A 27,750-nucleotide genomic window follows, 5' to 3' on the forward strand; every position below is an offset into this window, starting at 1 on the left:
TCTTCTTGAGCATGAAAAATGTACAAGTATTCCTAAAAAATGCACAGCAGTGAACTGTAAAATTCTTTTGTTAAGGCAGGCTAAACTGCAACATTCAAAGCTATCCTGGGTTTAGCAGTAGCAGTCAGTTTTTCTCCTTCTTAGTAGTTGGTGCAGTGCTGTGCTTTGACTTTCAGTCTGGGAACAGAGCTAATAACACCAATTGTTTGTAGTTGTTGCTAAGTAATGTTTATTCTGGCTAAGGACTTTGTGAGTCTCAGGGAGAAGGTTCTCGGGATGTGGAGTACTTTTTCAGCATCTGAAAAACAGTTTTCCTTCTTGTGAATGAAGTGTGTCCTCATTACAAAGTATTTCCACTCAGTATTCCAAAACAGTCTCCCTCCTAATGTTACCAGACTACAAAAGCTGTCAGAAGACTTTTATCTGTGGCTCATATTCTGGTGTGCTGTGGTGGTTTGGCCCTGGCTGGATCCCGGGTGCCCACTAAAGCTGCTGTATCACTCCTCAGCTGGACAGGGGAGAGAAAAAAATAGGAAAAGGGCTAGTGAGTGGAGATAAGGAAAGGGAGACATCATTCAGTACCTACTGTCACAGGCAAAACAGACAGCTTGGGGAAAATTAATCTATTACCAATCAAATCAGAGCAGCATAATGAGAAATAAAGCTGAAGCTTAAAATGTCTTCCTCTCACCCCTCCTTTCTTCCTGGACACAACTTCACTCATGATTTTCTCTACCTCTTACCCCACATTGGTACAGGGGGACAGGGAATTTTACAGTTTTCCATGAACTTCTCCAACCTGAGTCCTTCCCACAGGCTGCAGTTCTTCATGAATTACTCTTGTGTGGGGCAGTCCCTTAGGAACAGACCGCTCAAGCTTAGGTACCCCATGGAGTCACAAGTCCTGACAGCAAACCTGCTTCAGTGAAGGATTCCCATGGGGTGACAGCCTCCTTCAGGCATGCCCCTGCACTGGTGTCCTCCCAGGGCTGCAGGTATCTGTTCCTCCATGTGCTGTAGGGAATAGTCTGCCTCACTAAAGACCTTCACAACAGGCTGCAGGGCAATCAGTCTCTGCCCCGGCTCCTGGAGCACCTTCTCCCCTACTTCTGCACTGACCTTGGTGTCTGCAGAGCTGTTCCTCTCACATTCTCAATCCTCTCTCTGGCTGCAGTTGTGCACTTTTATTTTTCCCCATCTTAACTATGTTATCCCTGAGGCACTACCATCTCTGCTGATGGGATCAGCCTTGGCCAGCAGCGGGTCTGTCTTGGAGCTGGCTAGCTCTGCCTCTGTTGACATGGGGGAAGCTTCTGACAGCTTCTCACAGAAGCCACTCCTATGGCTTCCCTGCCACCAAAACCTTGCCATACAAACCCAATACGTATAACATCGGTGAAACAGGAAGCACAGAGAAATTGCAAAACACATTTTTTTAGTGGTTTTAAAAAATTATTAAAGTATTCAAAAGTATTCAAAGTGGTGCCAGTGTGTGCATTCCTTATGACTAGTTTCACTCTTCTGCAACAAAGAACCCACATGGAAATGTTTTGGTTTGTTGTTTTTAGGCTGGTTTTTTTTTTTTTTTTTTTTTTTTTGCTCTTGTTATTTTTAAGGCAGTTCAAGCAGCAGTTTCTTGCATGGATTTATGAAGCCTGGCAGGAAAGATGGCTGGACCATAAAAACAAATTTTTTGAAGTAAAAATTCTAAGGCCACAAACAAAAACACTTGAGCAACTGAGCACTTACTGTGCACATCCATTCATTCTGCTTCTGTAGGAGTATAAACTAGTTCCAAGAATAAAGTACAAGTCTGGAACTGAAGATTTCTGAGCTCAGCATGTGCAGCTCCTCTAATTTAAGTTCTTCCAAATCTTGCAAGCAGTTTAAAAACCCATATCCTACCTACTTTCAAAAGGCTTTCTGGTGCAATATTGATTAATTATTAATAAAGTTCACTCTTTTCCTCTCTGTGACTTTCTTCTTCATCAGCAACGAGCTTGTAACAGTCCTCCCTCTCCTCCAGCCCTTTTGGTGTGTTTTTCAAGTTCTTCATGAGAAGGACTCTTTGCCTTCATGAAATGGGACCCAGATATAATAACAAACACAGGAACTGTAATAGTAAATTATAACTACATAAACAAATGTCAAGGTTCTACATGCTCTTAGAGGCTCCCAAGAACCCCACAAAGCCAGTAACAGTTTCTGGGGAAAAATAAAACACTTATAGAAACGTGGAAAAACAGTGCAAGTTCTTGCAGAACACTTGGGTTTTCTTGCGTGCTTGTCTCAAAAAGTTGAAAACCAAATTAATAAAGACACCCTTGCTATTTATTTTTTAATATTACTGAGGATTCTGGAAGAGTAGTGTGAGTAAGGCTATAGATATACCTAACGTTTGGTGAGTAAACTTTCTGGACTTCAGTAATGCAGTAACTGGCTGCAGTTAAGAATATTTAGTAAAGACTGTTTTCAGTAATGTACTAAAACAAGACTGGAACAGTTTATTTTAGCTGTAATCACTGCTCAACTTTGACTGAGGCTTTCACCGTTCTGTTCATAATGTCCCATAGTTTATGCAGGAGTAAACCAGACAGGCTAAAGAGCAATATCTCTACATCTTAGAAGTATATACTTAATAAGTACTTTATACTTAAGTAGAAGCTTATAAAAGTTTATACTTATTTTTTCTATATAAATATTGGTTTGTGTGTTCATTTCCGATTCCTTCAAGCTGACTGTGAACTGATTTGGGTGGGAAGGTACCTTAAAGATCACCTAGTTCCAGCCCCTTCTTTCACAACCAGGATAGGTTGCTCAAAGCCTCATCCAACCTGGCCTTGAACACTGCCAGGGATGGGGCAGCCACAACCTCTCTCATCAACCTATTCCAGTGCTTCACCACCCTCACAGTACAGAATTTTTTCCTAGTATCTAATCTAAATCTATCCTTTCAGTTTAAAGCCATTACCCCTTGTCCTTCAATACATGCCTTCCTAAAAAGTCCTTCTCCAGCTTTCTTGTAGTCCCCCTTTACCTGTTGGAAGGCTTCTTCAAGGTCTCCCATGAGCCTTCTGTTCTCCAGGCTGAACAAACCCAATTCTCAGCCTGTCTTCATAGCAGAGGTGCTCCAATCCTCTGATCATTTTCATGGCCCTCCTTGGGACTAGTTCCAACAGTCCCATGTCTTTCTCTGTCGGGGACCCCAGAGCTGGACACAGTACTCCAGGTTGGTTCTCACAAGAGCAGAGTAGAGGGGGAAAATCACCTTCCCCTACCTGCTGGTCACATTTCTTTTGATGCAGAGGGTATGGTTCACTTTCTGGGCTGCAAGCACACATTGCTGAGTCATATTAGACTTGTCGACCAACACCTCCGTCTTTCTCCTCAGGGCTGTTTTTAATCCATTGTCTACCCAGGCTGTATGTCTGCTCAAGATATCAACGATATCAAATATCAACAATATTAATACAAATTCCACATCTGGATTTAGGATAGTACTTACATATCTGTTGACAATGAATGCATCAAGATTCATTTGTATGTTCCAAAGAATGCAAGGGTAAGATAGGAATGTATGCAGATATGTTAGCTCTCTAAACAGTGCCAATCTTTCTAAATAATTACCAGAAGATTTCAGCCAGTTCAGACAAACCACAATTCTATGCAGATCACAAGGGATGGAAGGATTATTTGCCTTTCCATCCACATTCATTTTGTAACCTTGTGTTTATGAGATGTCATGAGAAAAATACTGCATTTGCTAACCTTCCTTATGATTAGCTAAGCTGGGGCTTAGGGGCCAGAGAACAGCTTTCTTCCACTGCAAGGTTACCACAAAATAAGCACATCTGCTGTAATTTTAAAAGTGTGGATCCAGTAATGTTTTCCTAAGCACCACAGACATGGCACACAGGACATTTCAGTTCTTGGCTCTTGATTCCCAGTGAAGTCACCACCCACAAAGTATTGTCTGTGCAAGTCAAACTTCTGGCAGCAGGCACAAGAGCAGAGGCTCAGACCCAAACCATAAGAGATATGTCAGCAAACAGTTTAACTTCCTTTTTGCTGTGTGGGTGACCACAGCAACAGGAAGGCTGGTTTTATTGAATCCTCATGGAAAGTAAGCTCTCAAAATTTCTTTCTTGAGGAAAAAAGAAAATAGCTGGAATGGAACTGCTTAGGGGCAAGAACTAAGGCTTCATTAAATGCTCAGGAAGAAATAATTAATCTCAGAGGTAAACAAATTCATATAAATTGTTATTCACAAGAACACTACATGCATGAACACCAACCACTGCTCTCATTTTAACCCTCAACCTTTCAAGGAAAGACTGAGGATAGTCTGAGATACTTGCCATGTTTCAATTATGAAATAAAAGAAACAAAATTCAGTACTTAGTTTACAAAACTGAGTAGATCCGTCACTTTGCATTGATGTCCATATGAGTTCCACAACGTGCACATTCCTGCAACAGATCCTGTTTCCACTCTTATCAGTACTTGGCCCCATACATTTTGTATTTCTAGCTTCATTCTTGAGCAGTAAAAGAAGTTCATAGTAGTAACACCACAGTAATGACTAAACCAGTTCTTCAGCTGATGTGAATGTTCTTATCTCCACCTGGAAGTGTAAAGTGAAAAAGCCAGCCAACTTTACACCAATATTCATTACATAAATTGGGCAGGATTTTGTTCATCTCTTACCAAAAAGAATTACTTTGAAATAAAACTTTGTTTTAACTGGTTTTGTGTTAGACTTGAAGATATTGTAAACCAAGGAAAGAGGCTCAGAAAATACTGCAATATGTTATGGGCGGACAGCACTATTGCTCTTCCATCTTCACGAATTCTAACACCCCATTGTTTGTGATTATATCCCCATCTAACTGCTGGCTTTCAAAGGAAGTCTTTAAACATAAAAGAGAATTTTAAACATTCCGTTCTCTCCTGAATATTTCAGCAAAAGATCCTGAACTGAATTCCTTGTAATAGAAGTCTGCCATATCTTTATCTGCTTAAAGGAGAAAATCTGTATGTTCATAAAGTATTACAAATATTTTTATGATTCAAATGTGAGAACTGCTGTATAGCATCCCAAAATTTTGTTCCTTAAGTATCACAACTTAAACTTCTTACTTATTATAAGATGAGAAACAAATAATTAGACATTTTAAAAAAAAAAAAAATTTAATGCATTTAAGATTAGAGTTCAGTTTTTGTTTTCTATTCTATTAAGTATTTTATAGCTCATTAAAAAGCTGTGGGGCCAGGGAGTTGGCAGGGGCCTCAGTCACATATATGCTTGAGGCCTGAGACAAAATTTGTTCTCTGACCCTTTTAAAATAACTTTTACTCTCTCATTGTCTTACCAGTCAGTTAATCTAACCTTTCATCAGGTCAACATGAACAGAGAGCTGAATCCTCTATACTCACCTTGCTCAGCTAAGCTCAAGGTGTACAAGGAATCTGGAAGGAGGTGCAAGGATCAGGCAGTGCAGGAGTATAATCTCTCTTGTGGGGATATGTAGCTGTGTAATCTGTAGCTCCAAGTAATCTGAAAACATTTGTAAGACCTTTTACTAAGACAGAGATGTATTTGGTTAACAAGTGAAATGGGGCAGACTTCATACCTGAAGAGATGAAAATCAAGTTGAAGGTAGCAATATGGCAGAAATGTAAATACAGGCAAAATATTGTTTCTCTGAGCCTAGTTAGTAATGTTTCTTACCATATAAAAGCTAAGAGAAGAAAATAGACATTGTTTTTCTTTTCCATTTCCCCTGGCATGAGCTGACTACAAGATTTTTCACAACTAATTTGCAGGGAAGGGAGAGAGCAGGAGGAAGGAAGGAAGAAAGCAGTCAAGTAAGCAAGTAAGGAAAGCAGGCAGGTTCCTGCCACTTCCAGGCAGCTGCCTGTGTCCTCTTCTACCTGTGCATGGGAAAACACCTGCAGATGCAGCTACAACTCGGGCCAGTGCTTTCTACTAGAAGTTATACCATATCATCATACCCACAAGTTGGGGACCCCAAAAGGTGGCTCTAGTTCTGTGGCTGCCAAGGTTACAATATTTTATCTGAAGTATCTGAAGGGGGCCTATAAGGACGCAGGGGAAGGACTTTTCATTAGGGACTGTAGTGATAGGACAAGGGGTAACGGGTTAAAACTTAAAACAGGGAGAGTTTAGATCGGATATAAGGAGGCAGTTCTTTACTGTGAGGGTGGTGAGGCACTGGAATGGGTTGCCCAGGGAAGTTGTGAATGCTCCATCCCTGTTGGACAGAGACTTGGGTGGGATGGTTTAGTGGGAGGTGTCCCTGTTCATGGCAGGGGGATTGGAACTACTTTATGATGCTATGATTTTATGACCTACAGTCAAACCCAGATTAAGAAAAAAAAAACATTTGGCACTTATTTTCCTAATAATATCATCATGGCTTTTTGTCTGGGTTTTTTTTTTTTTTTTTATCCCTTAAGTCGTACTTGCAACATGCTCTATCTTAGAAGTAGATGTACCCAGCCTGAACACAAAAAGGCTTTTAAACTCAAATCCAGCTTTACTGGAATCTGAATTAGAATACTATTTAAATCAAGAAAACTCAGTGTGACTAGGGAAAATAGAGTAGATATAAAAGCATTTACTCACAGCTATCCCCTTGCCTACTTTTCCTCACAGATGTGTCCTCACTTCCCCTCTTGTTGCAGTTACCTTGGATACTTTCTGAGTGGCTGCAAGCTCTGCTCTTCATCCTCTGGTCCTGAGGAAGCATCCACTTGCCTCTGAGACCCTTCATCTCCCCTCTCACTCTTTCTCCTTTCAGTTGTTTCTCAGTCTTTTTATTGTGAGCCACAGGCTCGCAGCTTTGTGCTGTGTCATCTTGTTGTGCCAAGTCTGATTTCATCTGCAGTCTCCACTCTCTTCCATACCTCTTCTCTAGCTGCTCAGTAGCTTCTCAGGAAAAGATCAGTCTGCTTCCTCCATCTGAGCGGTCAACCAAAGCTATTCACACTGATTAATGGAACTTAACATAACACTGAAAACAAATATGCAATCTATCTACATATTTACATTTGGAAAGAAACAGGCTGAGATTCACAAATTTTAGATATGAAAAGCAAGAATTGCATGTCCTGTGATAAAATGGCAAGAATCTACAGCAAGTTAGACTTGCATTGGCCTGTCAATATTTTCATGGCTCTGTGTATATACTTGGTGCTCACAACATAAAGATATGATGTGGGATTTAATAGTCCAGGTCCAGTTGTAGTATCAGTCCTGCTTGTACTGTACAAGTTTGGAGACAGAAGAAAAGCTACCATAGACTACTGTGCTCTAAAATTCAGATTACTTCCCAAGACAAGAAGGAAAGAAAAATTGGGAAGGAAATTTTAGATGTCAAAACTGTCAATCCTGTAAAGCAGCAGGTCATCAGGTGCATCATGAAAAACAGAATAAAACTTAAGTTTATTCTTGCTTTTACAGTAACATATTCAAAAGAACTGCTATGAGAAAATCCTTCTAGTAAGAAAAACAAATTAGAAAACATCTTATCAATGTCTGTTCTTATTCAAAAGATAGAAAACTGTCATGCACAAATAAATTCAGTCTCATTTTACACATAAAAGAGTTGGCTAACAGGTAATATTTGAGAACACATTTCAGAATATGTCATGCTTTGATATATTATGAATTTCTTTCCCATACATGATATGATATGCAGTAATGCGATACCTTTCTCACTCTAATTCTTTGAAAATATTTGTGAAATTAAGATATCTTGTCTTGATTTCCAGTTACTGAAGTGAAGAACAAAGGCAGGGCATGGTACCAGCTTTGTAACAGACTGTTTCAAGAGTAGTAAAAATAATAATCTGCTAGGAACCATACAGAAAAAGAATACATTTTTTGTTCCAAATAGATAAAAAGTGCAATGTCTTTGCATTCAGAGAAGATGTAGGTTAATAAAATCAGTTTTTCAGCTGTATAGAAGCCGACTTCAGGTTATATAAAAGTCTTCGTCCTGTGCCTTTACAAAATGTAAATCTGTCCCTTATTAATATGGAATGTTTGTCATGGCTCCCTGCCACCTCATCCCAACGGCTGACATAAAATTGTCAGTAGAAAACTGGAACATAGCAAGGATTCTTTGGCCTCACAGATTTTTGGATGCTACAGCTGTCTGTTAGTGCTGTTGACCAGCAATAGAGGTTAACTAGGTTTTTGTTCTGCCAAATGCTACACCTTAAAGGAGCGTAAAAGGTGCTTTGAATTGTTCAAGTACCATGATTGACTGCACAGAGCATTAACATCAGGGGAATAGTTCTCTGTTCTACATCTGTATTGCACACTCTTTGCCTGCAACTTTATTGAATGGAATACTGTTAGAAATTCTGTTAACATTAGCTGTAGCTCACCATATATTATTAACAATCTGTGGTGCACTGAACACCATGGGAAAGATTTTGCTTTATCAAAATATCCCGTATATCAGTTGAAATAAGCTCTTCTATCAAAGTTATTCAAACAAGCCAGATTTAGAGCTATCTATTCTTCCTAATAAAACTCTCAAGAATGGACCTGGAGTCCAAATTTCTCTTCATGTCAACTACTAGAGCAATATTAAGTAAAGAGGTTCGAAGGTTTGAATGCTGATGACAGAAGAGTTAGTTTAGCTGTTCATAATAACAATATTTTTTTCCTGGTTTTTCACTTGGCATAGTGAATTACCCCTCCTATATGCTGTGATAATAATCTTATTGAAAAGCTAAGCACTGAATAGCAGAATGACAGTTTTTGATTAGGGAGGGAGGTGTAAAGGGATTTTGTGATCTTCCAATCAAATACTGTGCCTGAACACGCATGAGGGTTTGAACTGAAATTGCATGGGAATCCTTAATTCCAGCTTCTCCTAAATTATCAAGTCTTGACTCTGTAACCATAACAACGGTAACAGAATGTGGAGCTGGGAGAAAGGAGATGAAATTATTTTTATTGCATCTAAAGTGTCTTAGGCTCTCATAAATTGTTTAAAGGTCATTTCTCTGAAGATTTCATAAATTTAACTTGTTAGCAAGAAACTAGAGAGTGAATTCCCCAAGCTTCTGTGAAATTAATCTCCAGTATCAGAAGAGGACTGTGCAATATGTAGATACAACATTCCAGCATTATTCTTTCCCATGGACCACACTGGCATATACAGAATTTATTGCAGAATTTAAGCCTGTTCTGAGGGGTGAGTGGTTCAAGACGAGTGTAAACCACTGCCCCTGTATTACATGGAGGGTGAGAAAAAGAGTGGTTTGGGGGGGGGGGGGGGTTGTTTGTTTCTTATAGACAGACATTTAAAGTACAAGTAAAAAGTTTTAAGAATATATTCATGTTGATGTAATCTTTGTCTGTACTTGCGAACCTAGCTTGTACAATGTTGAGAAGCAGCAGCATTAAATGTTATTGTACAGTGTTGTCTCCCATGTAAGCAGATAAATTTATGACTGTCTGAGAATGTCAAAATGATTTATAATCTCCAATATATACTACAATCCACCTGCCAGGAACAATGCCTGGTGGTGTCAGACTCTGGTTAAAGCAGACCATTTTAGCTGTTAAAAAGACTAGACCAATGCTGAAAAAGCAGATCAAGAAAGGCAAAAAAAGAAATTACTTTTACATTGGTCAAAATTTTAAAAAACTAATTTCTCCTGGACATTACAAATTCCTCCATATGAAAGCTATTCAGAGGGCAAACAGCAGTGAAAAGCAGATACATAAACTGATTTTGCAATAAATACCTATTGTTTCTTACCTAACTAGTTATAATGCTGATAACAAACTAGTGAATATGTAGTACTGTTTTAGTCTGACTAAAGGCAATAAGAGCATATATTTAAGAAAAACAAAAAACAAAATACAAAAATTCTCCACCTCTCAAAAAACAAACCCACATAAAGCAAAAAGAATGCAAGAAAAGGAAAGTCTCTGTGGAAAAATCCAGCCACTGTAAATATATTCAGATCTTTTATTAGGTTTTCTACTGATCCATAACCCCATCTGTTCTGTCAACAGAACTGTCATTTAAGCAAAAAAGCTTTTTTTCTGTGAAATTAACAGGTGTATTTTAAAACTAGATATCTCTTCTATACTTTATTGCATTATTTCCTAATTTTACCTAATATTAAGTCAGTGCCATTCCTGAAAGTTAAAGAGTGTTTCTACCAGCTGTCAATACAGCTGCGCAGTCAGGCTTTCTGTCAAGTCATTTCTTCATCTTCATTCAGTCCGCTAGAAGTTGCAGCTAGGGGCTGTATCTGAGACACACACATGTAAAAAGCTGGTTTTTTTTTTTTATACTTATGTTTCTCTCTATATATTTCTCCTTTCTTTCTTTCCCTCCATGTTCTTCCCCTTCTTGGAGTGTCTTCTAGAGCAAATCTCCAAGTGCATGTTCCACAAATAACAAAAGTGAGGGAGGAAAAGAATAGACAGAAGAGAAACACAACAGGGCAGAGAAAGAAGGGCATGTAAAACTGAGGGAGGGGGGAAGGAAGGAAGAAAGAAAGAACTGGAAAACAAGATGGATAGGCAGATTGACATAAGGTTACTGTAAGCTGATTTAAGCTAAGGTGTATCTCTTCAGTGAACTTTTTCACTTTGCTTCGGTAGCTCACATACAGCTGTACTGATCAGACTTCTTGAGCAGGTTCACTTCATATTATGGAGGGTAATTTGTATTACTTTAAGAGAAAATGGAGACACTTCCATTTTCTCACTAGTGAAATGCTGCCTGTGCTAGGCGTATTACTTGGAGTATCTATCTGCACCAGATCTCCCTCAGTCAGCAAACTGCTGGCCCTGCTCTCTCAGTATCCCATCTTTTAATTCTAGTTCACAAAAGTACTAATTTTCAGTGGAAATCCACATTGAAAATGTTAATAGTTTTTTATGGGCAAGGTTATTTGTTCTGATGATTACATTTTACAAAGCACAGCTCCAGACTCAGCCCTCAGCAGGGGGCTGAAACTCAGGATTCAGTTGTAATTTGAACTCTGATCTCCAGTGGTTAGTGATCAATGTACCTACTACATTGTTTCAAGCTCTTTCTTTCTCTGTTGTGTGGCAGTCTCATGTCAGCATCAGTTAGAATTAAACAATATGCTTTCTAATGGTTTAAACTTTGAATAGAATAGCATTGAAATACTGATTTTATCCTAAAGAAATTTCCATTTTAAAAACAACTTTTTTTTTTTTTTCTTTTTTAAGAAGTCTTATGACTTTGATTTTGTTTAATGGTTAGCTAGGTCATTTCCCTGTTATCTAGCACCAAGTCCTTTCTTCGGTTCCAAGAGCAGCTTCATGATTTTAAAGGCTCCATGGGGCCTTTAACCACTATTTTATGATAGCGGAAAATCTATTACCTGAAAACAATTATTTAAGAAGGTGGGGAAAAATAGCATAAACCCAAATGTAACTGTTTGAAATGCCTCATGGTCAAGTCTGACCATCTGCTGTGAGCACATACTTCTGATTTATTGCTGCAGCTGAATGAATCTGCCATAAAATAGAGTGTATGCCACATACCTACCCTCAAAGAATTCTGCTGGGGCCTATTTCATTGAAGAGTAAAGGCACAAAAGCAAAAGACAGTAAATAATTTCCATATAGGTGCATTTCCATATGATAGATAAGATACAAATGGAAGAAAAAGTCATGTACTAGACTATCACAACAATTTGAGACAGGAAGAATTTTAGAGGAGCCGTAAAACGCTTTTTGAAAACACTGGAATTCTCAGCAGAGTAACTTCAAAATCTGGGGTTAGTTCTGAGGTTTTTCAGGGAGGGAGCCAGACAAGAAATCAGACAGATCAGGCAGGTTTCACACACTGACAGAATTTCTTTAATTCAAATTCACTGATGTGAGCTTTTATATGTGAGCTTTTTCATGTGTCAACCAATTTCAGTGAAGAAATATTTGTTCTGAAATTTTCCAATAATCTCTAAAATGGCTGAAGCTAGATATAGTATTTACCCTTCCCCCTTTAATAAATGGTTTGCCTTTATCTAACAGTATGTCAGTTGCAAGCTGTCCATGATACAAAGCTCACCCTCATGCTCCTACTCTGAACACCAGGTGTTGCTTGTTTTCTGTTTAAACATTTTACTGCAGGCATTAAGGCGTTTTTCCTCTTGCCTAGCTGTGTAACAGCTAAATACACCTACATAACCTGAACTAGTGATCATGATATTGTTCTAATCAATGGTAAAACACCCAGACAAGAATTTGTCTCTTTATTTCACATAGTGTAAGCTTGTCCAGACTGTCTAGATACCCACCTTTTCAGGTGGTTAATGTTAGAAAAACTAAGTCCCACTCTAAACCTTTAAAACTGGTCAGCACAGCTTCACTGTGTATCTATATAAAAATCAATTCGATATACTGACTGAGTCCTTTCTTCTAACAGTTACCTTCCCATATTCAACACAGGCTGTAATTAAAACCTCTCATTGTGGCTATAAGAGCAATGGGTAATCAGAGTGTGTCACACTGAGTAGCTCCCAGCACATGCTGGGAGAAGAGAAACCAGAAGATACATGTTGAAAATGATGATGACAATAAATTTTCTTCCAAATTGCCATCAGTTAGCACTTTAAGCTCTGCAATCTCTAGAGAGTTTCATTCTCTGTGTTAAGGAGCTCTTTCTAGTACATATCATTAAGTTCTTGGCTTCTCAGACTTGTTATTGCAAGGACTCCCCCAGGTCAGTTAAGCACTGTGTGACAAATAGCTTCCTTATTATTAGTTTAAGATATATTTCCTTTCAGTTTGATTGAACATTCTAGAGGATAAGCAGAAACACACAATTTTTCTTCCATTTACCCTATATCATTTTGTTTACCTTCAGCATAACTGCTCCCACTCATCTTCTATATAAATTAAATCTGGTATTTTCTGTTTCTGCCATATGATTTTAATCACTAGAGATTAGAGATTGTAATCTCTAATGCCTTCTGTCTTATTCTTTATGCATAGTGCACGCTTTTATTATACAAAGTGAGCAGTTACTTTCACTGAATAATCTGTGAGGATGCACTGATCTTTTCTCGGAATACTTATGTTTCATTTAGAATCTAATTATACCTCATATTACTGTCTCATGCTGATCCTTTTATATTTGCCAGTTATGAATTTTAGCAGTTTTCAGAATGGAAGCTATATCTGGGTCCTCAAATCCAGGCCTTTGTTATCACACACAGTCACAATTATACAATTCTATTCAGAAGTTTAGTTAGTTGAGTAATTATGGGGAATTCTTGGCTTACATATTCCTCTCTACCTTGCTGTGCTACTGGGGTTTTCAAGCATCTGAGGACTGGAGTATGTGGTACCATGTACAGAGGATACCAACTTACTCTTCTGAAGTAGCACGCTAGGAGAAATGCAGGAAGGATAAAAGCCTTGCTTCTCTGTGTACTTTCTAAGAATTACCTCATAAATTTATTCATAGCTAGCTTATACTCATTTGTGCTTGTGCCAATATCCTCCATTACTAGAAAGTCCCTCAATACCTCTGTTGTTTATCCTCGAAAGTGTTTCTAGAGAAAAGCCATGTGCCTTTCAGCTTTTCTTTCAGTAGACTAAACAAACTGAACTCCTGGAATCTTCTTGTGAGAAAGACTTTCTATATTTTTCTGCTCCTCCTTAACAGTCCTCCTCTGTCTTGTTTCATCTTCCTGAATAGGAATGATCAGAACTGCACAGGGTGTTTCAGAGAACATCTGACTCTCTCCCAGTGAGTTAATGTGTCTTTATTTACATGCTACAGCTTCTTGACATTTAAGGTTACCATCAGCTTCACCTGCCTTTTCCAAGAGAGGTTTCTCCTTGTCCTGCATCTGTGAGCTTAACCATGAATAGAATAATGAGGATCCTAAGTCCTGCTACAGTCAGCAGGCAACAGGCTACAATCATCATAAGTATGGTATCTCCAGAGACCATTCATGCAACATTCAGTACTGGAATTTTATATATTTTCATTCAGTAATAAAGACTAATCACACAGTATGATTTTTTTTTGTGTGTGTACATTGATAATAATAGCTAGAGTGCAAATGGATAACTACATTGCAGAAGCAGAGGTTACTTTTTCCCTATAATGCAATGAAGAGTTGCTGTATTCATCGTCTAGTGTCTAGTGAAGCTTATTTTGCATATCATTGATTGCAAAGGCGAAGGAGTATAGAAACTTTTTCTACACTGGTATAACACATGGATGTAAATTCTCTGTTTTCTGCAAGGAGCTGTGTGGGTTTGTTGGGGTTTTTCTTTCCACTGTGTCCTCTGTCACCACTCCTGGAGCAGCCTGCACTTCACTAGATATGGTGCATCTCCTGAATAATGTCAGCACTCATGTGTAATGACCTCTATGTAATGTATTATAAGCACAGAAAATGTATTATAAACTTAGCAAATGCATTATAAACACAGCAATGGCAAATCTGGGTTCACCCAGAAGATACTGGCTTGGTATATTGTGGCAGATTCATAAGTACAATCTGTAAAGCACACTACAAAGCATACAGTCATACTCACAGAAAAATATAACTACAAACATCCACATATTACTGCCTTTTTTTACATACTACTAATCCCATGCATAATAAATACTTAGCTGGCTGTTGGTCATTCTGAATGTACAACTGACATAGAGATTAGGTTTTCTGTATGACAAATGTTTCAGATAAAAATAAGAAAAAGAGATGTGCTTTAATATTCTGAAATGCAGCAGTGTATCAGCCAGACATGATCTTGTAAATCAAACCTGCCTTGAATGAACATCAAAAACAACAGACAGCTTGTCTGGGTTTTATTTTCGTTCTGAGTGAGAAGAGCCGTAACAGCAGGCACTGAATACAGCAACACAGGCAATGCTAAGTTCATTCCTCTCCATTACCATTATCTATATTAGGAAATAATGAGTTGGAAATCCTAGAAGTAAATTTGGAGGGTTAACATTCTCCCTTCCGGGGTGACTTTCCCATAAGGACTTGCTAATAGCAGGAGATATTTTGTCAGGAAGGAGAGAAGGAGAGAGTGGGATGTGCACTGGGATGGAAGTATTCAAGGGCTATTTCATCTGTCTTTCTCTCTTGTTCCTCATGTTTCAGCTAAGAGGAGCTTCCTGTTTGAATGGCTTACAGTGGCCATTTATGTGTTTCAGATAAGTTTAAGACTCATGCAAAATGTAGCGTTTTAATTAAAATTAAACAATTAAATTTAATTTTAATTTAATTTAAATTAAATAAATTAATAATTTTAATTAGTCAAGATGTAATCAGTCCAAGAAAATTAATTGTACATAAATAACATGAAACTTCAGCCTCATGGCTCAAGAGATAAATTCAGAACTTTTTCAGAACTATCTGTCTTAAAAATAAAATAGCAGAAAAGAATTATTAAGGAAGCTCTTCAAAATTCCCATTACCCTGCTAATGTAGATTTAACTCATTGCCCAGAAGACATGGATGATCTGCAGTCTGTAAGGCCCTTCCACCACATCAGCATTTGCGTATCCCCCAGCTGTTCTCATCAGAGAAAAAGCTAATAGCAACTTTGAAGAAGCAACTCATCTGCTTCCCATCTGAAAGTAAGGCATTGTAAGTACAGTCCATGCACAGCAGTTGGTAGGTAGTTAAGAGTGTTCTCCTTCATTAACTGGAGCACCTCTCTGGTGCATACCACAGGCTGCTCTGACCTACCTGGAGCTGTTAGAGTAATTAAAGCTCACTTCAGAATTGTATGTGTCAAGCACAGTAGAAAGGTGAAGTTTTACTTCATTTCCTACAAAGCTGCCTAGTATTATTACTCTTCTAGTTTTGCAGTAACAGGCAAAGGACCAAGTCTTGGGGTTGAGACTGTACTATTGAGATTGCAAAAGCACAGGAATATGTATTCTGCATCCTCAGTACAAACAGCTAAGGAAACATCTTCTATCAAAAAACCAAAAACACGTCCTCAAAAGCACTATGAACTGATACCATGTTTCATTTGGAACTTGTCTTTTCCACCTTTTTTTTTCTGATACTTAAATTTTATTCCTTGATGAAAAGAGTGACACTTCTGTTTTCTTGTCAACCACCTAGTCCAACATGTACTGGACAGAGTGCAGTCTATGGGAAATGTCAGTAGATGAAAAGAATATCATTTCAACGCCAACCTCACACAGTTGCAAAGGACTGCACAGGTAGAAGGCTGCAAAGAGTTCGACTAAGAGAAGTGGGTGCATTTATTTCATACTTTAAGGACAATAAGTTCTCTGTTTTGTTGTATTGTATAAGTTTTGTTTAGATTCCAAAATAATTTGATTAGTTGGTTATGGCCTGCAACATTTCTTGGATTTAGTTTAATATAAAATTATATATAGTGGTGTAGCATTTTTAGACCTGTAAAATCTTCTGTATTTCTTACCAAACCTTCAAACAGGTACGAGGTCTTGGAAATTCAGGGCCAGGTGGATGGAGATGGAGAGGCAAATCTATCTAGTGAGTCACCCAGGGCTTGTCACTCACCCCCATGCCTCAGAACTTCCCCAACCAAGAAGAAAAGAAGAGTAATTGTGGTGGGTGACTCCCTTCTGAGGGGTACAGAAGGGCCCATTTGTCGACCGGATCCACCCCACAGGGAGGTCTGCTGCCTGCCTGGGGCTCGGATTAGAGATGTTAAAAAGAAACTCTCTGAACTGGTGCAGCCGTCTGACTACTATCCGCTGCTGGTTTTTCAGGTTGGCAGTGACGAAATTATTACGAGGAACGTAAGGGCGATGAAGAGAGACTACAGGGCCCTGGGACGGCTGGTTAAAGGGTCTGGAGCGCAAGTGGTGTTTGCCTCCATACCTGTTGCAAGCGAGGGTGAAGGGATATATAAGAAGACTCTGCAGGTTAATGTATGGCTACGTGACTGGTGCCAAAGGCAGGGGTTTGGGTTTTTCAGTCACGGGCTGCTGTATGGGACACCTGGTTTGCTGGTGACAGGCGGGATACACCAGTCCCAGAGAAGAAAAAGGGTTTTGGGGAAGGAGTTAGCAGGGCTTATTGACAGGGCTTTAAACTAGTTATGAAGGGGGGAGGGGATTTAACTGGGCCTGTTGGGGACAAGCCCAAGAGGAACAGGCTAGGGATTGAAGGATGGCGGGCTAAGGAGGACTATCAATCTCTTGTTTCACTTGTGGGAAAGGATAGCTTTTTAGACCCTGTCCCGCAGGGGAAAAAGGGTACTAGGACTGGCTTCCTGAAATGTCTGTACACCAATGCACGCAGCATGGGGAATAAACAGGAGGAGTTAGAAGTCTGTGTGCAGGCTAAAGGTTATGATCTAGTGGCAATTACAGAGACATGGTGGGACAGTTCACATGACTGGAATGTGGTCATGGATGGCTATGTCCTTTTTAGGAAAGATAGGTCAGCGAAGCGAGGTGGTGGAGTTGCTCTTTACGTGAGAGAGCAACTAGAATGTATTGAGTTCTGTCCGGGGTCGGATGAGGAGCAAGTGGAATGTCTGTGGGTACAAATTAAGGGGCAGACTGGCACGGGTGATACAGTTGTGGGGGTCTATTACAGACCTCCTGATCAGGACAAAGGAGTTGATGAGGCTTTCTACAGGCAACTGGAAGTAGCCTCGCGACTACATGCCTTAGTCGTCGTGGGGGATTTTAACCACCCCGATATTTGCTGGAAGACTCACACAGCCAGTCATTCACAGTCTAGGAGGTTCCTCGAGTGCATTGATGATAATTTCTTAATGCAAATGGTGGACGTACCAACTAGGAGAGCAGCGCTGCTAGATTTAGTACTCGCCAACAAGGAGGGTTTGGTCGAAGTGGTGACGGTCAATGGCAGCCTTGGCTGCAGTGACCATGAGATGGTGGAGTTTAGGATCCTGTGTGGGAGGAATAGAATACCTAGCAAAGCCACAGTTCTGGATTTCCGAAGGGCCAACTTTGGCCTCTTCAGTCAACTGCTAAGGGAAGTCTCATGGGAAAGTGTACTAGGCGGTAAAGGGGCTCAAGATAGTTGGTTAGCATTCAAGGACCGCTTCTTCCAAGCTCAGGATCAGAGCGTCCCAATGAGTAGGAAATCAAGTAAGGGATCTAGGAGACCGGCGTGGTTAAACAAGGAGCTGCTGGGCAAACTCAAGTGGAAAAGGAGAATCTATGGATTATGTAAGGAGGGGCTGGTCGCTTGGGAGGAATATAGGACAGTTATTAGAGGATGTAGGGAGGCAATTAGGACAGCTAAGGCCTCCTTGGAACTCAATCTTGCTAGTCGGGTTAAAGACAATAGAAAGGGCTTCTTCAAATACATAGCAAATAAAACTAACACAAGAGGCAATATAGGCCCACTGCTGAACGAAGTGGGTACCCTGGAGACAGAGGATATAAAGAAGGCAGAGGTGCTGAATGCCTTCTTTGCCTCTGTCTTTACTCCTGCAGACTCTCCCCGAGGGCCCCGGATTTCTATAGCCCCAGAAGGAGTCAGGACAAAGGAGGAGTTTGCTTTGGTAGATGAGGATTGGGTTAGGGATCAGCTATGCGATCTGGACATCTGTAAATCGATGGGTCCGGATGGAATGCACCCACGGGTGCTGAGGGAGCTGGCGGAGGTCATTGCTAGGCCACTCTCCATCATCTTTGGTAAGTCATGGGAAACGGGCGAGGTGCCTGAGGATTGGCGGATGGCAAAGGTCACACCAGTCTATAAGAAGGGCAAGAAGGAGGACCCGGGTAATTATAGACCGGTCAGCCTTACCTCCATCCCTGGAAAGATGATGGAACAACTTATTCTTGACTCCATCACTAGGCATATCAAGGATGAGGGGGTCATTAAGAACAGCCAACATGGTTTTATGAGGGGGAAGTCATGTATGACCAACCTTATAGCCTTCTATGAGGAAGTGACTAGGTGGAGGGATGATGGTAGAGCGGTAGATGTAGTTTTTCTTGATTTCAGTAAGGCATTTGATACTGTCTCCCACAGCATCCTCATAGATAAGCTAAAGAAGTGTGGGCTTGACGATCAAGTAGTGAGGTGGATCGAGAACTGGTTGAAAGGAAGAAGGCAGAGAGTTGTGGTCAATGGCGCAGAATCTAGCTGGAGGTCTGTGACTAGTGGAGTCCCTCAGGGGTCGGTGCTGGGACCGGTGCTGTTTAATATTTTCATCAATGACCTGGATGAGGGAACTGAGTGCACCATCAGCAAGTTTGCTGATGACACAAAACTGGGAGGAGTGGCTGACACACCAGAGGACTGTGCTGCCATTCAGCGAGACCTGGACAGGCTGGAGAGTTGGGCGGGGAGAAACTTGATGAAATTTAACAAGGGCAAGTGTAGAGTCTTGCATCTGGGGAAGAACAACCCCATGTACCAGTACAGGTTGGGGGTTGACCTGCTGGAAAGTAGTGAAGGGGAAAGGGACCTGGGGGTCCTGGTGGATAGGAGGATGACCATGAGCCAGCAATGTGCTCTTGTGGCCAAGAAGGCAAATGGCATCTTAGGGTGCATTAGAAAGGGAGTGGTTAGCAGGTCAAGAGAGGTTCTCCTCCCCCTCTACTCAGCCTTGGTGAGGCCGCATCTGGAATACTGCGTCCAGTTCTGGGCCCCTCTGTTCAAGAAGGACAGGGAATTGCTTGAAGGAGTCCAGCGCAGAGCCACAAAGATGATTAAGGGAGTGGAACATCTCCCTTAGGAGGAGAGGCTGAGGGAGCTGGGTCTCTTTAGCTTGGAGAAGAGGAGACTGAGGGGTGACCTCATCAATGTTTACAAATATGTGAAGGGTAGGTGTCAGGATGATGGAGCTAGGCTTTTTTCAGTGATATCCAGTGATAGGACAAGGGGCAATGGGTGTAAACTGGAGCATAGGAAGTTCCACGTTAACATCAGGAAGAACTTCTTTACTGTAAGAGTGACAGAGCACTGGAACAGGTTGCCCAGGGGGGTTGTGGAGTCTCCTACACTGGAGATATTCAAGGCCCGCCTGGACAAGTTCCTGTGTGATGTACTGTAGGTTACCCTGCTCTTGCGGGGGGGTTGGACTAGATGATCTTTTGAGGTCCCTTCCAACCCTTGGGATTCTGCGATTCTGTGATTCTGTGAAATGTCCTATAGACCATGAGGGGTTTTTACAATGGAGTGAAATAACTGGAGTAGCTTGTCTAGAATTAGATATATTTTATTTTAAATAAATGGTCTAGAACTTTTATCTTCTCTAATCTGTTACTGACAGATACCAGTTCAGTTAAAAACCTCATTCTATTCTCTTTTTTCATGTTACTGATTTCCCCACCACAGCTATCATTGCAGCCAGCTAGTGTTTCTACAGAAGACAGATGTAAAAGGATCAAAATCTTCTTCAACATCTATAAAAGAATGTTTTTGATATTTAAGACAAGTTTCTCTCTATTCTGGGCACAGAAATGCTTGGCTTAGGTAAAAGCGTGAGGCAGCTCTTGTATCAGCTGAGAGCTAAAAACATTAATGAACAATTTTCTCATGTTTCACTTTAAGCCTCGCTGAAAGCTGAAGGCTTCTTAACTAGCTGTAAGCTTTTTCTCTCGTTCTTTTATTTTTTACTTGAGAAGACAGCATTTTGTAACCGATGAACAGCAAAACCTTAGGAAGAGCTAAATGACTCTCCAAATTGTAACCCAGATATTTCTGATAGTCTCGTATTTTACCTCAGTGGCAGGGATGATTGCTAAGTTCCCCTGCCAGAGATAAAAATGAACAAACAAATCAATGTATGAAGATACGAGTGGGAGTACTTAACTGACTGATATACTCACTTTTCAAGTTTTTGTTTAGCACCCCTTTTCCATCCTAGTCTTTGAGAACTAGCTATGTTGTCTTTACCAACTTCATCTTTGTAGCTTTGCCTCCTTCCTCTGCCTATAAACAGCCACCATGCTTCAAGCTTTAAAATATTTTTCCCACTTACTTGTTTCTGAATTTGTCCTAATCACTTACCCTAAGTTTCAGAGATACTATCTTTGCTCTGTCTTAATCCATTTTTTACCTCCTTACAACAGATTTCTAAGTGGTGTGTGTCATGTAACATAAAACAATACTGTTGATATTCAGAGATTTGGAAGGCAATAAATGGCCAACCTGAAGTAGTTAGTAGTTAATTATAAAACCTGTATGTATGTATAAGACAAACTACTCATCTGTATGACTAAAAGGTGCTTAACTTTTTTATCCATAATTTAAACACAGCATGAATATGTGGTAATAATTTATCAATAAATGGAAACATAGCATATGAAGATATGTATAGTTATTTCTGGGGAGTAGGACTTTCCTATGCTTTTACCAGTACACACATTTATTTTATGAGAACTACTTCTTTGCAGCCCTGAGTCGAGCTATGCCCCAATGGTTCCAGAGCAGCAGATGGCACCTCTCTCGGCGTGTCTGCCTAGTGCTTGTGCACAGCTGCAAATCTGTTTTCTCATTCTTTCTTTTACAGTTAAGTAAGTTCTGCAGTGACAAGAAAGAGGGCAATTTTGGTTAAAAGCATATCCAGCTTTACAGAAAATGTGGCAAATGGGGAAAAAAGAAATTATACAATCAAGAGCAATCAGAAAATTATTTTGATGGGTGATTACCATCAGACTGCAATGTTTCTACATGGATCCACAGGGCTTGGTATGAGCCCAACCGCAATTTGACTTTTGTATAAAATCATCAGTCCGCATAAAAGAACAGCTTATGAATGACATGATTTTTTGTAGTATGCCAAAGAAAAATGAGGACTGAAGGGACCAGGTATCTTCAATCACTGAATACAATGGGTCTCCAGTTCAGCCAGAGCTGTCAGCTTAAATTGCGCTACTTTATCTTTAAAATGAGCATGTTGGAACATGCTACTGGCTCCAGTCTCTAAAGCTGGGATTCATTAATATACCAATTACTAACCTTGAACAAGGTAAACCTTTAACCAAAGAAAACTCAGGTCTGTATGGGTAAAACAATTTAAAGGGTAAATAAATCTCTCTCTGCACACTGTGTTCAAATAGGGATGGTACTTTCTTCCTGCCATGATATCTGCCTACTATTTTTCAATGGTCTGCAGAGTTGCAAGGAATCCCGCATCAGCCCCTTCTGGTCTTGAGCAAAGTCACCTTCCTCCTGTCATGTCTGAGACTGGGGTATAGATCTGCTTTCCAACATGCCCTGATCCTTTCAGGATTCTCTTAAATTTCACTGAGGCTGCAGACATGTGCTTGCTGCTCCTGTTGTCCTACCCCTCCTCTTCCTAGTCATTTTCTGGGAAACGGTAATACTCTCCCTCCAGAGTGCCACAGTTAACTGAGTATGAATCTTCCAGGATAATGCACATAGGCAATATTGTGTGCTAAATCATGACAAACAACATGTAGTTCTTTCTCATACGTTTCAATAAAATACCCTGAATATAAAGATTTAGTTGTGTATATGTAAGATTTTGTATTATACATTTAAGGGCAGGAGAGGAAACCACAATCACAAATTAGAAATTATAAAAAATTATGACTATGATAAAAATGTTGATGCTACAATGAGAAAAAAACTCAATATACAATTCACCCTACATTAATAGTTTGTGAAACTAAAGAGAGAAATCACAAAAAGTAAAATTGATTTCCTATTCATTTGACATTAGTAGGACTGAAAAGGGATTATTACCATCACTTCTTTCTGATGCTTCTTTTTTAAAAAAAATGTTGAAAATTTATGAAGCTCATAAACCACCAGCCATGCAGATAATTGAAATGTTGGTAGAAGTCATTCCAATGTGACACTCAGGGTAGGGTTCAGCTCATCAGGTGGGGGGCCTGAAATTTGGATGTCAATATGTAGCTATCTCTCAATAACCCCTTACAGTAGTCATCATTTAGGGTTTGTAAATGTAGGTGCCTACAGCCATTTTGAGACTCCCTGGGGTAGACTCACCTGTTTCACCAGAGGCAGCTTACACTTGCCTGGATGTCTGAGGTCCCTTCATTCTGATGAAGAGTATCAAAAAGCTAAATTCAGGCAAATTAAAGTGAGAAATGATATACACTTATTTGGTGATTGCGATTAACTGTTAAGCAACAAGTGTAAATTAAAAATCAAAATTTGTGCCAGATTGGTTGCATTTTTGTTACTTCAAGTCAAGATTGGATTTGAACCAAACACAAAATGTAGAATAATTTGACATGGCAGCAGTTGTTAGCTCAAATGTAGTGCTTTGGTTTTGAAGAGGCATTATTGGAGGGGTATAGTTTTAAAAAGAAAACAGAAAAACAAGAGAGACTGATTAGGTGGGAGAGCAAAACATCTTTCTCATCTCTATTCAAGTATCTTTCTCTACATTAGGGTCCCAGATCCTCATCTGAAGAACATATTTAACCCTCATGTGGGGGATAACAAGGAAATTAGTCAGATTTCTTTTGCTGTGGGAAAATAATATGATGGCACCCAGAGAAGGCAATCAATTCTAATCTCTGAACTTTGTTTCATTTTCTTTTTCTTGTGTGTGTGTGTGTGTGTTTCTCACTTATATTTCATTCTATTAAATTTGATGCTGCTGTTTGTGATTCTTGGGTAAGCTTTAGTCTCTGGCAAAAGTGCTCAAAAGGATTTGCATTTCTTGTGTGCTTGTCACTTTATGTTCTTTGCTTCTCCCATTTTCAAAAATTGTTTTATTCACAGATGTGAAAAAGAATGGAAAGGAAACCGTTGCCACAAAAGTGTTAAGCCTCCAACTTCAAGTCTCCTTCAAAATGGTGGGTCTGTAAGAAAGAAATATCTTTCAATTCATTCTTTGACTGTTTCATTGTACTTACTTCTGTCTTTGATTTCTCTGATTTTGCAGATATTTGGATTGGGTTGGGTATCGGTTTCTTGCTGATTAAAATTACAGCTGCTGCCTTGTATTTCTTTAAGAAGAAGAAAGTGCCAGAAATGTAAGTGAAACTTTTATTTTGCATAAAGCAGACACAAATGTGGCACAAAGCAATGGCTAACTGCCCTGTCTCATTGGTTTCAACTTTTAAATCTTCCCTCAGTCTGTTTGCCTTCATATGCAACACTAGGCATAAAACCTAGAATTGCAACAGAAGCTGACCTTAGTGGACCCCAGTCTGGAAACAATAAGTTATCATTTGACTGCTTAGAATGTTTTTATTGCAACATTGTTTGGTTATTCTAAAACTTAGAAGTTCATAATTCATCCACCTTAACTGCAGTAGCCCTGATTTTTGTACACAATGGTTAAATATGAAAAATAGGAGGTATTTAAAGAATTACAGAATCATAGCATAGTTTGGGTTGGTAGGGACCTTGAAGATCATCTAGTTACAAACTCCTGCCACTACAACCTTCCACTACATCAGGTTGCTCAAAGCCCCGTCCAAACTAGCCTTGAATACTGGCAAGGATGGGGCAGCCATAACTTCTATGGGCAACCTGTGCCAGTGCCTCAGCACCTTCACAATAAAGAATTTCTAATCTAAATCTCCCCACTTCCCATTTAAGTCCATCCCCCCTTGACCTGTCATTGCAGGCACTTGTAGTGACAGGAGCCGAACACAGTACTCCAGGTGGGGTCTCACGAGAGCAGAGCAGAGGGGGAGAATCTCCTCACTTGACCTGCTGGCCACAGTCTTTTTAATGCAGCCCAGCATATGCCTGGCTTTCTGGGATAAAAGCCCACACCGTCGGCTCATGTTGATCTTCTCGCCAACCAACACACCCAGTTCTTTCTCCTCATAGCTGCTTTCAATCCATTTTCCTCCCAGCCTGTATTTTTTCTTGAGATTGCCCCTACCCACGTGCGTGACCTTGCACTTGGGCTTCATGATGTTGGCACCTGCCCACCTCTCAAGCCTGTCAAAGTCCCACTGGATGACATCCCTCCAGCATGTTGACTTAACCACACAGCTTGGAGATGTCGGCAAACTTGCTGACACAATCCCACTGTCCATGTTACCAAAAACATGTTAAATAGCACCAGTCCCAATACTGACACCTGAGGAACATCACTTATCACTAGTCTTCACTTGGACCTTTAGCCACTGATGACAACACTGAATGTGATGATTCAGCCAACTCCTTATCCACTGTGTGGTCCATCTGTCAAATCCATGCCTCTCCAGTTTAGCAACAGGTGGTTTCCTGAAACCTCTGATGCCAAATTAGTTTCTTACAGGTATATTTACTGCTTTGCCTGAAGCTACTGAGTACCACGTGCTCCTGGTGGAACATTTTTTCCCTAAGTATTTCAATATTTACACACATCTGAGAACTTTCTTTTTCCCTGTGATAAGTGAATGGAATAAAAGTGGATTTTTTCTGCTTTATGGGGTTTTCATAGAAAGCTTCAATAGATTAGAAAAAATACAAGTTGTCAGGCTGCAGAATTTCACTTTTTTTACAAATCGTAGCTTTTGTCCCCTCTTATTTAGTTACTACAGACACACTCACAATCTGACTTTCTATATTAATCTTGTAATAGCCATTTTAACCAGTGGTCCTTTAGATATGTAGCACCAATGTCACCTTATCTGTTGCTTCCACCCCCTACCTTTTTTGTCTTACACTCATTGTCTGATACTGTCATCTTGCACTAGGATCACCCTGGTACAGACCTCTTGGATTGTGGTTCAAGGACCTGTCTTGCTTGTAGTGAATGAGTCCTCTAGCTGGTGATTTTTTTTTTCCAAATCTGTATTTCTTCTTTCAAGTACTGTGCTTGCTCTTAGTACTGTGCAAATAGCAACTGAATTATCTTCTGACATCCTACTGCATAGTGCATCCTCAGTAAAGGAAAAAAATCAGATAAATTGGTGAAAGTTTACTTCAAAGTTTATTTCAAGTGCCTTAGACTGCCTGTTTATTATTTCACAGATATATTTCCTAGCCCTTCCTGTCATCCCTCTAATAATCTCTGCTTCCTCTGTCCTCCCTAAGATTTTTTTTTCCCTATTTCTTATCTTGCTCTAACACTTCTATTTCTTCTCTGCCTATCTCTGGACTTTGCCAGATCCTTCCTTGCCAGTAAATACCTAGGTCCCTTCCAACCCTTGGGATTCTGTGATTCTGTGATTCCTCCCTTTCAGCCATTCCTATTGTGCATTGCCTTGTCCATTTTCATGATGTTAGATATCCTTCACCCCTCATTTTCTTCTCCAGAATTCATCTTCAAATCTGTCTCTTTACCTTTAAACTTTTGCTCTGCTATAGACTTTTTTCTCTTTGGGGATATTCCTATCTCCCAAACTATCTACTAAATTGTGCTGACTCCTGTCCTGACATAATTGTTGCTGACATGTCTCCTAACACTGCATGCTACCCTTGACAGGTAGAGTTGTCACATGAGCACAGAAGCAAAATGTTGAAGGTTGTGCTACTGTTAATTGAGTGCATAGCTTCACCTAATTTCTTTATGTCTCCTTCTTCTTCTGTAAAATGGGAATGACAGCATCTTCTTATCTCAGTTTATAAGGGCTTTAAGACTATTCATTCATATTTATACAACCTGCAAAGGTACACATATAGAAAGGCACCTCAGAAATGCAGGATTAGCTGTGTTGTAGGAGCTTCTTGATTTTTTTTTTTTTTTGTAATTTCAAATTATATTAAAAAAAAGTCTAATGTTTTTCTGAAGTTTGATGATGTTTTAATAAAAAAATATTATTTTCCTTTATGCTACTTCTTTGCTCTAAACACTCCCTTTTACCTTTTTCTTTCATGGGGTTACTTAAGGGTTATTATGCTGCCATCCACCTCTCTTTTACTCACATATCTAAGTTCAAGAAATATTTTTTCTTTTCCTGTAATTATATACACTAAAAAAAAAAGTCTTTTTTATACACGAAAAGTTACCTTATTGCAATAGATGCCAAACACTAAAGTGCCCTATTATGTATGTAATAAAACAGGGATGAATGAGTATCTTACTATATAGTAAGAAAATATTACAGCCCTGACATGAAGAGAATCAGAGCTGTAAAACAGAGTTAAGTAACTTACAGAGCAAAGATCATTCTGGTCTTGATTGTTTTCACTGGAGCTGCCAAAAAGGTAAGTTATGATGACAGAAATTTCTGTGGTTCCAGGTTTACCTATAGGAACTGATAAAGACTGTCAAATCATTTTGCCCATGGTATAGAATAAGCACTTTTCTTTACCTTTTATATTGTTTTTAATCACAGTTGACTTAGCATGTGAGTTAAAAATGCATTTTATAGCATCTTATCAAGAAATAATCTAGCTAATAAGTGGGAAATTGATTGTGGAATTGTGAAAATGATGAAATCTGAAACTTTGAATTCGAGAAGATAAGCTCATCCAGGCCATTTGTCTCTCCTTCTTCAAATACTGAGTGCCTAGCATTGTTTGTTAAACAGAAATCACAGCTGGAAACACAGTAGTAAATGAGGCAAGTTTTTCCTTAACTGCTTAATCAGTAATAAGAAGTGAGTAGTCAAAATAAAACCAGTATTACCATACTGAAGTTTGGTTCTTTAAGATGAAGCATAAGAGTAAGAAGTGACTTGTGTTTGCATAAATCTGTAAAATTTACAATGTGACAGCACCACACAGAGGCATGAAATTTTACTCCTGATTTTTTTTAAGGGGATTTGATGAGCTAGAGGAATTTAACTGTACACACGAATGATACTTTCCTACGATTCCTTTTCACTTCAAAGGCTTGTATCTGCTTTTGGTCTC

The 27,750-nt window shown here is 39.6% G+C and overlaps 1 protein-coding gene across 1 annotated transcript in view; it reads left to right on the forward strand.

Annotated features, from left to right (window-relative positions):
- Positions 1-27,750, forward strand: part of MALRD1 (MAM and LDL receptor class A domain containing 1) — a 253,534-nt gene that overhangs the window by 214,509 nt on the left and 11,275 nt on the right. The window contains exons 37-38 of the mRNA XM_065666535.1: positions 23,728-23,801; positions 23,891-23,981. Coding sequence (XP_065522607.1) covers positions 23,728-23,801; positions 23,891-23,981 — 165 coding nt within the window. The remainder of the gene's footprint in view (positions 1-23,727; positions 23,802-23,890; positions 23,982-27,750) is intronic.

This window comes from Lathamus discolor, chromosome 2 (genome assembly GCF_037157495.1).
Source record: "Lathamus discolor isolate bLatDis1 chromosome 2, bLatDis1.hap1, whole genome shotgun sequence".
In the NCBI taxonomy this organism is placed as follows: domain Eukaryota; kingdom Metazoa; phylum Chordata; class Aves; order Psittaciformes; family Psittacidae; genus Lathamus; species Lathamus discolor.